This window comes from Myxine glutinosa, chromosome 6 (assembly GCF_964187855.1).
Source record: "Myxine glutinosa chromosome 6, kmMyxGlut1.1, whole genome shotgun sequence".
Lineage (NCBI taxonomy): Eukaryota > Metazoa > Chordata > Myxini > Myxiniformes > Myxinidae > Myxine > Myxine glutinosa.
In genome coordinates, this window is record NC_136266.1 from 37,623,907 (window position 1) to 37,638,780 (window position 14,874).

At 55.5% G+C, this 14,874-nt stretch overlaps 1 protein-coding gene across 3 annotated transcripts in view; it reads left to right on the plus strand.

Moving 5' to 3' along the window:
- The window catches only part of LOC137429693 (uncharacterized), a 63,613-nt gene that overhangs the window by 25,350 nt on the left and 23,389 nt on the right, over positions 1-14,874 (plus strand). For all 3 annotated transcript variants that reach the window (XM_068119837.2, XM_068119838.2, XM_068119835.2), the window contains exons 7-10: positions 1,417-1,578; positions 1,719-2,397; positions 2,622-2,778; positions 5,715-5,829. In XM_068119837.2, the coding sequence (XP_067975938.2) occupies positions 1,417-1,578; positions 1,719-2,397; positions 2,622-2,778; positions 5,715-5,829 (1,113 nt within the window). The remainder of the gene's footprint in view (positions 1-1,416; positions 1,579-1,718; positions 2,398-2,621; positions 2,779-5,714; positions 5,830-14,874) is intronic.

The following is a 14,874-nucleotide window of genomic DNA, read 5'->3' on the forward strand; positions in this document are numbered from 1 at the left end:
ACGATGTGTAAATAAAGTTGGAAAAAGTCTGATTTAATGCAATTTAATTCCAGGCTATAGGGCAACAAAAGGTGAAAATTTTAATGGGGTGTGTAGACTTTCTATAGGTCTCAACCTAACTCACCATATCGTTATGACGTCTGCATATTTATTAACACCTCGTATTAACACCTGGTGAGAGATAATGCTTCCTTGTTTCCATCTGAAATATATCACAACAATCAGAATAAAACTAATTTATTTCCGTACAGCATTCAGGGAATAATGAAAAGGACATATAGGACCTGCTCGGCAATGCAATCCTTAACAAAATAAAACATTTGCTATTTTCAAAACAAACATTCACAAAAGTACAGGACATGGAATATTTATTTTGTAAGTACGTGCACACCTTTCTACTCCCATTCTGTCTTGCTAACTCCATCCTCTCCGAAATATCCTATTATTCCCTTTTCAAATCAACTGTATTGTTTTGCTCATATGAAAATTCGATTTTAAATACCTGTCCAATATATCAGGCTTATAATGCATGAATTGGCTGACAAAGGCACTAAATAAGGGCACTAAACTAACATGGGAAACATTGAGACAAGGGACAGCCAAGCAAATAAAATCATAGTGAGTGATTTAAGCTGCACGCATTGGAAGCAGAGTTGGTAATAATCGAAAAGTTTTTTATTTTTTATTTTTTTTATACAAGATCGAGGCTCGTGTAAGAGCTAACAACAATCACAAACGGACACACAAAACATACAATAAAGGGAGCGGGAGACAAGATGGGGAGAGAGAGGGAAGCACACAACTACAACAGCAGAGAACAGGGACAACGGGAGATCTGTGGGAGGGAGAGGGCTTGGGGTGAGGAGGCGTGGGAAGGCGGAGGGGGGGGGGGGGGGGATAATGTGAGATATGTGGCAGCTGTGAGAAATAATATCAGGTGGAAATGACCGAACATATTGAGGGACGAACTTAAGGAGGCAATTCCATAAACTAGAGATGAGAGGGGATGGAGGAGGGGGGGGGGGGGGGAGAGGAGTGGAGGTGGCCATAAAACTTCAGGGAAAAAGATACTGGGTGAGAAAAAATCAGGGAAAAAGATACTGGATGGATGAGTGCACGTTTCCTGGGCAGGGGAGGAGTGTAGGGACGAGTCAGCAGGAGTGACGGTTAAGACTAGAATAAGGATGTCAGAGGACTAGTAGGCCTTATATTTGACACTAGCCTTTGCCCCCTGTCTCGAGATGAGGGCTTGAGGGATTAAATTTAACTGTTTCTGGGGGAGGGGTGACAAATGATATAGGGCAGCACCAGTATGAAGAGGAAATGGGAAAAATACTCCATGACATGTTGATTTTTCTCTTTGTGTCTCTTAATCTATGAACTTGTTTCCTCACTATTCTTCCCAAACTATGCTAGTGGCTGGCTGGAGCTCACAGGCCAAGAACTGAATTTCTGCACTGAACGTTTCATGCAAACATCCGCACCACCGTGCCTCCTGCCCCTGACAGGCGCAACGCCAGCTCGTCCGGCACCCACATCCAATGACTTTTGCATCAACACTGCATGGGCGTGCCACAGGTGTGCTGTGTGCGTGCGTGCGTGCGCTTAAATGCACAAATAATGTATAAGCATATTATGTTATGTATTTGTGAAACTTTCATAACAAACCTCCAACCAGTTTTATTCCTCTTCATTCTCAAACCTCCTTTTCTTTCCAGTTTCCGTGTGGGAAGCAGAATTGAGCGTGATGAGTGGGTCAAACAGATCAACACCTCGACCAGGCATTCATCTCGGCCGAACTCGAGCTCAGGCATTGGTTCTTGCAATCGCTTGTCAAGGCGAAATAATCATCAAAGTGTCATGGTCCCCGACGTCAAAAAGGAATCGATATGGTGCGACAGTGATGTGGGAGATGAGGCTGGAGATGTGGTAGATGGATGCAAGGGTGCGGTGGATCGATTCGTGGTAAATATGGAGGATGTTCTTGAAAAACAGGAAGAACAGAAACCAGAGGAGTTCGATGACGTAGAGTGTGATGGACCTCTTCAAACTACGCTTGAAAATGGGTCTTTAGAACTAAAGATGGAAGACCAGAAGAAGATTGTAAAAAAAGAAATGTTATTGGATGGAGAAGAAACAAAAGCAAATACAGATATAATGGATGGAGATGAAAGTGTAAAACAAAGGGAAACTGCTACTGGGTTGGAGAAGGAAACAGACAAAGAAAAGGCGACATTAATAAGCCCAGCTGCACAAATTTCCTATCAACTAGATGGGGCATGTTTGTCTCGGTCAATTCCCCCACCTCCACCTCCACCACCACTACTACCACCTTCTGGCCCGGCTGGGCAGCGAATGACCAGAAGTGTTCACTGGGACCCTGTTCCTCGAACCAGGGTAAGGGTTCACAAATTGATCTTGAGTATGGAGAAAATTATATTGTATCAACATAAAGAGCAAGGGGCCACCCCAAAATTATGTATGGATGCAAAATGGTGGAATATTTCGTAGAAAGAACGTTTCACGACTTTAACTCCTAATGCTACTAAGTTTGTATTTGTGTGATAAATCGACTTTATTATTTCGGACACTTTATTCAGTACAGCAATGTCTCCTGACAGCTCCAAAAATCCTTGTGGTCCAAACCGGATCCAGTCCCAGCTATCGATCTGACACAACTCAAGGACCTGTTCCGAATCCAGAAAAATGCACAGAAAAGCGTTGCGCAGCGAGCCAGACCCAAGGTTTTGCTTAACGAGAAGATGGCACAAAACTTCGGTAAGATTACTTAACATATTCAATTGTCCTTTTCTTGATTATTATCCCACAATCCACAGGCTGACACACTCACGAGTGCTGACACTCTTCCCAGGCCTTCTTAGTCTCCAACCTCATCCATCCTTATCCTGGCACGAGTCATAAACTCCTCCAACTCGTTTTTTCCCATGACTAACTTTGTCTTCCGCACCTTCTCTTTTGGCCTTCTTGTTCCACTTCTCCATTGACCTCCTGAACTCTTTTCGAAAGCTTTTCGCTTCTTTTTCTTTGCCACATTTTTCTTTCCCCAATAAACATCTGCCTCCACCTCATGGACTTCAATGAGGGAAATGTGTTACAAATAAAGGGTGAATCACACACAAGCAACATTGTTACACAATACACACAATACACACAATATACACAATACATTACAATACACACACATACACACAATACACACACACAATACACACAATACACACATTACAATACAATACACACATTACAATACATTACACACATTACGCACAATACACACACACAATACACACATTACAATACAATACACACACATACACACAATATACACACAATACACACATTACAATACAATACACACATTACAATACAATACACACATTATGCACAATACACACACACAGTACAATACACACATTACACACATTACAATACAATACACACATTACACACAATACACACATTACACACAATACACACATTATACACATCACCCACAATACACACATTAAACACAATACACACATTACACACATTACACAGATACACATCACACACATTACAATACAATACACACATTACACACATTACAATATAATACACACATTACACACAATACACACAATACACACATTACACACAATACACACATTATACACATCACACACAATACACACATTACACACATTACACACATTATACACATTACACACAATACACACATTACAATACAATACACACATTACAATACAATACACACATTACACACATTATACACATCACACACATTACAATACAACACACACATTACACACATTACAATACAATACACACATTAAACACATTACAATACAATACACACATTACACACAATACACACATTATACACATTACACACAATACACACATTACACACAATACACACATTATACACATTACACACATTACACACATTACAATACACACATTACAATACACACATTACAATACAATACACACATTACACACATTACATTACACACATTACACACATTACACACATTGCACACATTACAATACACACATTATGCACAATACACACATTACACACATCACAATACATTACACACAATACACACATTACACACATTACAATACAATACACACATTACAATACACACATTACACACAATACACACATTACACACAATACACATATTATACACATTACACACATTACAATACACACATTATGCACAATACACACATTACAATACACACATTACAATACAATACACACATTACACACATTACAATACACACATTACACACCTTACAATACACACATTACACACATCACAATACATTACACACAATACAATACAATACACACATTACACACAATACACACATTACAATACACACATTACGCACAATACACACATTACACACATTACAATACACACATTACAATACATACATTACACACAATACACACATTACAATACACACATTACAATACAATACACACATTACAATACAATACACACATTACACACAATACACGCATTGGAACAGCTATGAAGCAAATATTGAGTGAAGTTCTTATTTGTATCTGAAATTACTTTTGACATTCCAGTGAACATCTCAATGCAATGGTGCCCTTTTCTGCTCCAGGTGTAAGATGGCGATCTCCCTCAATGTCCTCTTCAAATGAATGAGTTATAATGCATTAGGACAAACGTTCGTTGTCATATTCCATTTTGTGAGGAATCGAACTCTGACTTCACAATTAGGATCTGAATCCACTACCAGTGAGATATCCTGTGATCCCAGATGAAGGTCGATGGCAAACGAATATTTGGTTGTTCAGAATTTGCATGGATAATTCATAAGAACCTACAATTTAGGCCTACACACCTACAGGTTGGCCGAGACACAATAATTTATACAATTGAAAACACCTGTTTGATATCTGCAGGAATTTACGCAATTTCCTGCATGCAATTTACGAATCGAGTAGTCTTGCATATGAGGGCAAGAGCCGTCGATGACCTCTGCCCATGCACCTTAGTACACTATAACCGTGATGTTTCCGCCCCAGAATACCTGAATGGTGATTGGTCAGTGAGCCCACCGTGCCTGTTTCGCACCTAGCTAGTGGTCACGCCACCCAACTACTCTCCTACCAATGGCGTCCCCACACTGATAATTATTGTCAGATTTGTTCACAATAACGACAATGAACTCATGACAAGAATAACCATTTACACAACCTTATTTAATGAACAACTGCACGTAATGACATAAGGTACAAATTGTGATAGGCCTCAAGATGACACGTAACACACACTTAATGATGACTGAAAGTAAAACCCCAAACATTGGCACAAACCTGTACAAAATGGAGGGTTTTCAGGATTGTGAGACACAAAATGACCAATGATCCGGCGAGTGAGAAAGAGGGAAGGAGGGCAGAAGGTGCCTTCCTTTCGATGATGCTGGCAGAAGATGAACTCTGGAGTGGCTGAGGACTTGCGTACTTGTCTTTATAAACAGTTATGCACGAAATTGCAAACAGAGAGGTCCCACTCCTCCCTGTCCTTACGACAATATACAATATAATAAGAATTAAGGTGCATGACCTACAGTACGCGATGTAAACTATTGCTATGTTGTTTTCCTCCCTCTACCACCCAATCATTCTCTCCATCTAGGCATCTTTCTGCGATCATTTCCCATGAAACCCCATCAACTGAAGGAGGCCCTGCTGATTCTTGGAGATGAGGACGAAGGAGGTCTGTCCGATGTGCACATTGCGGAGCTGCGCCGGTAATTCATTGGTCGAGGGATGGTTATTGGTGAGGTGGTGGCAACAGTGCCTCATATCGAGATTCAGGACCAACCGGTGTAAATTATAAAACAAAACACAATGAAATGCGTGGAAACATTGAAAAATGGGTTGTTTTGCCCATCGTTCCCACACCTCACATTCTTCTTTGAACTTTTGTACAACTATATCATTCCCAAAGGATTAAAAATTACAACAAGGAAGATCCAGACTCATTTACAAACATACTATTACAGGATGTTGAAGGAGAATGCACAGATCACAGATCACAAGGACAATAAGGTAACAGAGATTTTAGGAAGGCAGAGATTCAGGAAACAAGACAAATTGCTAAAAACATTAACATTATTGCAATTTCTGGTTGAGGCAGTCTAGGGGGGGAGTAGGCAAGGTACTGTGGCGGACACAAAAGCCCACTGGCGTGGTGACATCATTCCGCGCACCAAGTGGGCGGTGGCCACGCCCGAGGGGTAGGCGTGGCCTCATGATATACACCGGGCGCACAGCCCGGAGCGCGCGAGTGTTACAGTGAGCTCCTGAAATAAAGACGCTTATAAGTTACCGCTTGTCCGCTTCCTCCTTGCTCGCAAGCAGCGCGCGTAACGCCGCGCTTTACTGGTGACCCCCTTGACGTTGGATCTGCCGGAGCGATCCTTCCACACGCGACGCCATTGCCATGGCCAACTTCATCAAACTTCCCGAATTTTGGGAGGCTCAGGCCGAAGTCTGGTTCGTCCAGGCCGAAGCCCAATTTCAGCTTTGGCACCTCACCGGCGATGACACGCGCTATTGCCACGTCGTCGCCTCCCTCGGGCCCGGCACGGCCGCTCGAGTTGTGTCCGTCCTTCGCCACCCACCGGACGGCCACAAGTACGAGGCACTCAAGCGGCTACTCCTAGCCACGTTCGGCCTCACGGACGACGCACGGGCCGACCGCCTCCTGGATCTCCCCGAGCTCGGTGACACGCGCCCGTCGGTCCGAATGGACCATATGCTGTCACTGTTGGGCGACGAAGCCCCCGGTTCTCTATTCCGGGCGCTTTTCCGTCGCCAACTTCCAGCGCAGGTTTGCCTCGCGTTGGCCGGGACCGGGCTAACGGAACCCCGAGCATTGGCAGCCGAGGCGGACAAGTACTTCGCCGCTTCGGACACGCGGGCGAGAGTCGGCGTGGCCGTCACGGCCCTCGTGGCTGATGCTGCTGATGCTGCTGCTGATGCTGCTGATCCACAGCATCAGCTTATACAGCATACGCAGCATGCTGATACGCACCTCGTGACCGCCGCGGCGAAAACCGCCACCACGGGGAAACCGGCCAACTCCACCGGCCTGGCGGAGCCAGCCGCGCTCCTCCAGCTCCGCCACCTGGTGCTGGTTCCACGCCAAGTTCGGCCACGAAGCTCGGCAGTGTCATCCGCCATGCTCCTTCAACAGGTCGGGAAACGCCTGGGCCGGCGCTCAATAGTGGCGATGAGCGCCGGCCGTTCGAGCAGCCTGCTGTTCATAACAGACACCTTCTCCGGGCGCCGTTACCTGTGCGACACGGGAGCGCAAGTGAGTGTCGTTCCCGCCGGCACGTCAGACAAGCACGCCGCGGGTGGGGGCCCCGCGCTGCTTGCCGCGAACGGGACGCCCATCCGTACGTACGGAAAACGCTGCCTCTCTCTGCGGTTCGGAGGGCAGGTTTTCCGATGGACGTTCATCACCGCCGACGTGCCCATGGCACTGCTTGGCGCGGACTTCCTGTGCGCTAATGGGCTCCTGGTCGACGTCAAGCGCAGACGTCTTGTCCAGGCCGAGACGTTCAGCTCGCTCGCTTGTGCGTTGCACAGGTCAACGAGCAGCTTGCCAAGCGGCTTGCCGAACGGTTCGGTTCCGGCCACGTTGGTCTGTATGCTTCCGGCAGCGGACGCATTCACCCGCCTCCTCGCCGGCTTCCCGGCCCTCACGCGGCCCACCTTCTCGGCGGGGGCCGTCAAGCACGGGGTGGCCCATCACATCCCCACCGTCGGGCCACCGGTCTACGCCCGGGCACGCCGCCTCGAGCCGACGAAGCTGGCGGTGGCAAAAGCGGGGTTCGCTACCCTGGAGCGACTCGGCATCGTTCGGCGCTCAGAGAGCGCTTGGGCGTCGCCGCTGCACATCGTGCCGAAGCCCGGCGGGGGATGGCGACCGTGTGGGGACTATCGCCGTCTCAATGACGCCACGACTCCCGACCGCTACCCCGTCCCCCACATTCAGGACTTTTCCGCCCGTTTGGCGGGCATGTCCTTCTTCTCGAAGGTGGACCTCATACGCGGCTACCATCAGGTCCCCGTCAGGCCGGAGGACGTCCCGAAGACGGCGGTCATCACGCCATTCGGACTCTTCGAGTTCCTGCGCATGCCCTTCGGTCTGAAGAATGCGGCTCAGGCATTCCAGCGACTGATGGACAGCGTCCTGCGTGACTTGGATTTTGTCTACGTCTACCTGGACGATATCCTCGTCGCCAGCGCGTCCCGCGAAGAGCACCTACGCCACCTCCGCACGCTCTTCGAACGCCTGGGCCAGCATGGCCTGATTGTGAACCCCGCAAAGTGCCGGTTCGGCGCCACCATAATCGATTTTCTGGGGCACCGTGTCACCAGGCACGGAGCCGTCCCCCTGCCGGCCAAGGTGGAGGCGGTGAAGGGGTTTCCGCGCCCCCGCACGATCAGAGGGCTGCAGGAGTTCCTGGGCATGGTGAACTTTTACCATCGGTTCCTGCCCCGTATCGCCCAGCTCCTGCGCCCCCTGCACGAAGCTCTCCGAGGTAAGCCGGGCAAAGGCGACGTTACCAGGACCGAGCAGATGGACACGGCGTTCACGGGCGTGAAGCTCGCCTTGGCGAACGCCACCATGCTCGCGCACCCGGCGCCCGATGCACCGATCGCCCTCACCACCGATGCCTCGGACTACGCGGTGGGCGCGGTGCACGAGCAATGGGTGCCTGGAGCTTGGCAACCGCTGGCGTTCTTTAGCCGGCAGCTTCGCCCGCCCGAACGCCGTTACAGTACCTTCGACCGCGAGTTGCTCGGGCTTCACTTGGCGGTCAGGCACTTCCGCCATCTGCTCGAGGGCCGTGCGTTCACTGCCTTCGTCGACCACAAGCCGCTGATCTTCGCGATGGGCAAGGTCACCGAGCCGTGGGCGGCCCGGCAGCAGCGTCACCTCTCGGCCGTGTCCGAGTACACGACGGCCATCCAGCACGTCGCGGGGAAGGACAACCCGGTGGCGGATTGCCTTTCCTGGGCCGTCGCCCACGCAGTCCACCTCGGCATTGACTATGCCCGGATGGCAGCGGACCAGGCCGCTGACCCCGACGTCCAGGCCTTGCGGACCGCCGTCACGGGCCTCCGCGTCACCGAGGTGGTGTTCGACGGCGTGGGCGCGGCCCTCTTGTGCGACGTCTCCCTCGGGCGTCCTCGCCCCATCGTGCCCACGGGCTGGCAGCGCCAGGTGTTTGACGCCATCCACGGCCTGTCCCACCCGGGCGCGAGGGCCTCCCAAAGGCTGATCGCCGACAGGTTCGTCTGGCATGGCCTCCGGAAGGCCGTCCGCGGCTGGGCCAGGACATGCCTCGCGTGCCAGCGCGCCAAGGTGCACCGGCACACCCAGGCCCCGTTGGCCCCGTTCACGGTGCCGGAACGCCGGTTTGACCACGTCCACGTGGACCTGGTGGGACCTCTGCCCCCCTCGCGGGGTTTCACCTATGTCCTCACCATGGTGGACCGCACCACCCGGTGGCCGGAGGCCGTGCACTTGGCGTCGACAACGGCGGCCGATGTCGCGCAGGCTTTCATCGCCACCTGGGTCGCCCGGTTCGGCGCCCCCTCAGACATCTCGTCCGACCGCGGCCCCCAGTTCACCTCGGAGCTCTGGGGGGCGGTCGCGCAGGGGCTCGGGGTCTGGCTGCACCGAACCACGGCCTACCACCCCCAGGCTAACGGCCTGTGTGAGCGATTTCACCGCTCATTGAAGGCCGCGCTCCGGGCCACCCTCCGCGACGGCGGCTGCGTCGACAGGCTCCCCTGGGTCCTGCTGGGCCTCCGGACGGCGCCCAAGGAGGACCTGCGCGCATCCGCGGCGGAGTTGGTCTTCGGGCAACCGCTGCGGGTGCCGGGCGAGTTCCTCCCCGACTCCACGGCACCATGGTCCACGGCACAGCAGCGCTCCGCTCTGCAAGAGACCACCCAGAGGTTCGCCCCGGTGCCAACGGCATGCCACGGGCACCCACCGACGCACGTCGCCCCGGAGCTTCGCACGGCAGAGTACGTCTTCGTCCGCCACGATGCCCACCGGACACCACTGCGGCCCCCGTACGACGGGCCTTTCCGCGTGCTGGAGACCGGGGCGAAGCACTTCACCCTGGACATCGGCGATACTCCTGACCGCGTTTCGGTAGACCGCCTCAAGCCGGCCCACCTCGACGTGGACCATCCACCGCCAGTGGCCCGACCCCCACGTCGGGGCCGCCCCCCTGCGGGCGGACCCCCGGCACTGCCCAGCCCCGCCGCCACGCCGCCCCCCGGTCCTGCACCCATCCCAGGGGCAGCCAGGGGCATCCCACCTGGCATCCCTGCACCCCGGACGCCGCCGATCGCCAGGGGGCGCTTCGGCCGGGTCATTTGTCTGCCCCGCAAACTGGCCCTCCAGGTGCGTGGGAATTCTGGGGGGGGGGCGCGTGTGGCGGACGCAAAAGCCCACTGGCGTGGTGACATCATTCCGCGCACCAAGTGGGCGGTGGCCACGCCCGAGGGGTAGGCGTGGCCTCATGATATACACCGGGCGCGCAGCCCGGAGCGCGCGAGTGTTACAGTGAGCTCCTGAAATAAAGACGCTTATAAGTTACCGCTTGTCCGCTTCCTCCTTGCTCGCAAGCAGCGCCCGTAACACCGCGCTTTAGTACCATACATTGAAAGGCTGCCATGGATGTTGTGACGATTAAATTATTCTGGTAGAAAGTGTAGAAGTTTAGCTTCTAAAATTAATCAAATGATGATACTGAAGGAACTGCGCTCCAACGCGAGTCGAAAGAATTGACGCGACCAAAGACGGAATTCGTCCGAGTTGCTTTATTGAAACAAAACAGCTCAGGTATTCTGACAAGCCCGTTTATCGGGCAGCAATATATATACACATTTATGTCGGGAAGTTTGCCCGGCAAAAGCTATACCGGGCATGCCCGGGTGTCAAGGGCGAGCCTTGGAAAGGCGAGTCTGGACCTGCCCGGGCGTGTTTGGCTGCGGCCTGGCAAGTCGAGGCTGGGCGTGCCCGGGCGCTCTGGGCGAGCCCTGGAAAGGCGATAGCGGGCATGCCCGGACGCTCTGGGCGAGCCCTGGAAAGGCGATAGCGGGCATGCCCGGACGCTCTGGGCGAGCCCTGGAAAGGCGAGAGCGGGCATGCCCGGGAAAGACGAGACCGGGCGTGCCCGGGAGGTTCGGGCGTGCCCGGGAACAGTGAGTCCGGGCATGCCCGGGAGAGGCGCATCTGGCCGTGTTCTGGCCGGTGCAAGGCGATTGTGTGCATCCAGCAGTAACCGCTACACACGCCCCTCCAGAATCGACCTGCACCGGCAGGGTCAATTTAAGGGGGGTCCGGATGACCCGGCCGAAGCGACCCCTGGAGGGTCGTGGGGAGGGGTCCGACGTGGTGGTGGGTGGTCGAGCGGGGGGAACTGTGGACGGGGGGCGGCCTCGCCGCGGAGGAAGGGCCAACCGTGGTGGTCGGTCGACGTCCATGTGCGCCGGTTTGAGGCGGTCCACAGAAATCCGGTCCGGCCGGCCGCCGAAGTCGACGATGAAAGACTTGTCGCCCCGTCGCAGGACCCGGAAGGGCCCGTCGTACGGCGGCCGGAGTGGCCCCCGGTGCGCGTCATGACGCACAAAGACGTACTCCGCTGTGCGAAGCGCCGGGGGGACGTAGGACTGGGGGCCACCGTGGCGGGACGTCGGCACGGGGGCAAATCGTCGGGCGGCCTCCTGGAGGTCCGAGCGCTGGCGAGCGGCGGACCAGGGACTGGTAGCGTCAGGCACGAATTCGCCCGGGACGCGGAGCGGCAGGCCGTAGACGAGCTCGGCGGCGGATGCCTGGAGGTCTTCCTTGGGGGCCGTGCGAAGGCCCAAAAGGACCCACGGCAGCCGGTCGGCCCAACCGTTGTCCTGAAGGCCGGCCATGAGTGCGGCCTTCATGGAGCGGTGAAACCGCTCGCACAACCCGTTGGCTTGGGGGTGGTAGGCCGTGGTGCGGTGCAGCGTGACCCCCAACGAACGGGCGACCGCGCCCCAAAGCTCAGACGTGAACTGTGGGCCGCGGTCGGACGAGATGTCCGCTGGTGCGCCGAAGCACGCGACCCAGGTGGCGATGAACGCCTGCGCCACGTCGGCGGTGGTGGTGGAGGCGAGGGGCACGGCCTCCGGCCACCTGGTGGTCCTGTCCACCATGGTGAGCAGGTGGGTGAACCCCCGCGAGGGGGGCAGGGGACCCACCAGGTCCACGTGGACGTGGTCGAAACGCCGTTCAGGCACGGCGAAAGGTGCCAGCGGGGCCTGGGTGTGGCGGTGGACCTTGACCCGCTGGCAGGCCGTGCAGGCGTTGGCCCAGTCGCGGATGTTTCGTCGAAGGCCGTGCCAGACAAAACGCGCCGACACCAGCTTCTGAGAAGCTTTCCGGCCCGGGTGAGAAAGGCCGTGGATGGAGGCGAAGATGCGGCGCTGCCAGGAAACGGGCACGATGGGGCGAGGCTGGCCCTGGGAGACGTCGCAGAGCAGGACGGTGCCCGCGAAGGGAATGTCGGCCAGGCGGAGGCCCGTGTCCGCCGCACGGAGTGCCTGCACCGAGGCGTCGGTGGTCTGGTCGGCCGCCATGAGCGTGAAGTCCACGCCGAGGTGGACCGCGTTCGCGCTGGCCCGAGAAAGACAGTCGGCCACGGCGTTGTCTTTGCCGGCGACGTGCCGGATGTCCGTGGTGAACTCCGACACGGCGGAGAGGTGGCGCTGCTGGCGGGCCGACCACGGCTCCGTGACCTTAGCCATTGCGTAGACCAACGGCTTGTGGTCGACGAAAGCCGTGAACGGGCGGCCCTCCAGGAGGTGTCGGAAATGGCGAACGGCCAGGAATAGCCCGAGCAGCTCGCGGTCGAACGTGCTGTAGTTTAACTCGTTCGGCCGGAGTTGCCGGCTGAAAAAAGCGAGTGGCTGCCAAACCCCGTCCACCCATTGCTCATGGACGGCGCCCACCGCGTAGTTGGAGGCGTCCGTAGTGAGGGCAATGGGCGCGTTGAGCACTGGGTGAGCCAGCAGCGTTGCGTCGGCGAGGGCCCGTTTGGCACTGGCGAAGGCTGCGTCCATGGCCGTGGACCAAACAATGTCATGCTTGGCCGGCTTGCCCCGGAGGGCCTCGTAAAGGGGCCGCATGAGCTGAGCAGCGCGGGGCACGAATCGGTGATAAAAATTCACCATGCCGAGGAACTCTTGGAGGGCCTTGATGGAACGGGGACGCGGGAACGTGGTGATGGCCTCGACCTTGGTCGGCAGTGGCACGGCCCCGGTCTTGGTGATGCGGTGGCCCAAAAAGTCAACGGTCGTCGCGCCGAAGTGGCATTTGACCGGGTTGACAATTAAGCCATGCTCGCTGAGGCGACCGAACAGTGTTCGGAGGTGGAGGAGGTGCTCGGCACAGGACGTGCTGGCGACGAGGATATTGTCCAGATAGACGAAAAGAAACGGCAGGTCGCGCAGCACGCCGTCCATCAAGCGCTGGAACGCCTGGGCCGCGTTCTTGAGGCCAAACGGCATCCGCAAAAATTCGAACAGGCCGAACGGCGTGATGACGGCCGTCTTCGGGACATCGGCCGCCCGGACAGGTACCTGGTGGTAGCCCCGTATCAGGTCAATTTTCGAAAAGATGACCCGTCCCGCCAAACGGGCGGAAAAGTCCTGAATATGCGGGATCGGGTACCTGTCGGGGGTGGTAGCGTCGTTGAGACGGCGGTAGTCGCCACACGGGCGCCATCCACCCCCCGGCTTTGGCACGATGTGCAGTGGCGAGGCCCACGCGCTATCGGAGCGCCGCACGATGCCGAGGTGCTCCAACGCGTCGAACTCGGCCTTCGCCACGGCGAGCTTGGCCGGGTCGAGGCGGCGGGCCCTCGGCATAGACCGGCGGGCCCGTAGTGGGTATGTGGTGCTCAATCCCGTGCCGCACCGCGACGGCCGAAAACGTCGGCCGCGTGAGGGCCGGGAATTCCGCGAGCAGGCGAGCGAACTCGTTCGCTGCCGGGAGGGCGCACGCCAGTTCGGTCGGCGCGGAGCTGCTCATCGTGCACGCCAGGGAGCTGAAGGTCTCGGCGTTGACAAGGCGACGACGTTTGACGTCGACCAGCAGCCCGTGCGCGCAGAGGAAGTCGGCGCCCAGCAAAGCCATGGGGACGCAGGCGGTCACAAAAGTCCATTGAAAACGCTGGCTGCCGAAGCAGAGGGTGACGACGCGTGGGCCGAAAGTGCGTATGGCTGAGCCATTAGCAGCGACCAAAGAGGGGCCGCAAATGGCGTCCCGCCTGTCCTGCTCGGAGGCGGGTATGACGCTCAGTTGGGCGCCGGTGTCACACAGGAAACGCCGCCCAGACGCTTTGTCCCGAATAAACAGCAAGTTGCCCGAGTGGCCGGCGCTCATGGCTGGGAATGAACGCCGGCCCGGCCGTTTCCCGACCTGCCGAAAGTGCACGGGGGCCGGCACGTCCGAGCCTTGTGTCCGAACCTGGCGTGGTAATAACACCACGCCCGGTCAGGTGGAGGCCCCGGCCGTCGTGTCGGAAGCGGGCGGTGCGGCGTGGCGGCCGCCAGTTGCACCGGCAGTTCAGCCTCCAACCGCGCAGGGCGCTCGGGCGTCGTGGGCGTCGCCTCGGACGGCGGCGGGCTCCAGGTAACCGCGCCGATGTGCTGGCCCGCCGAGGAGATGTTATCGGCTTCCCTGGCGAGGGCGTGGGTATCCGTGATCAACGTGCCAGCCA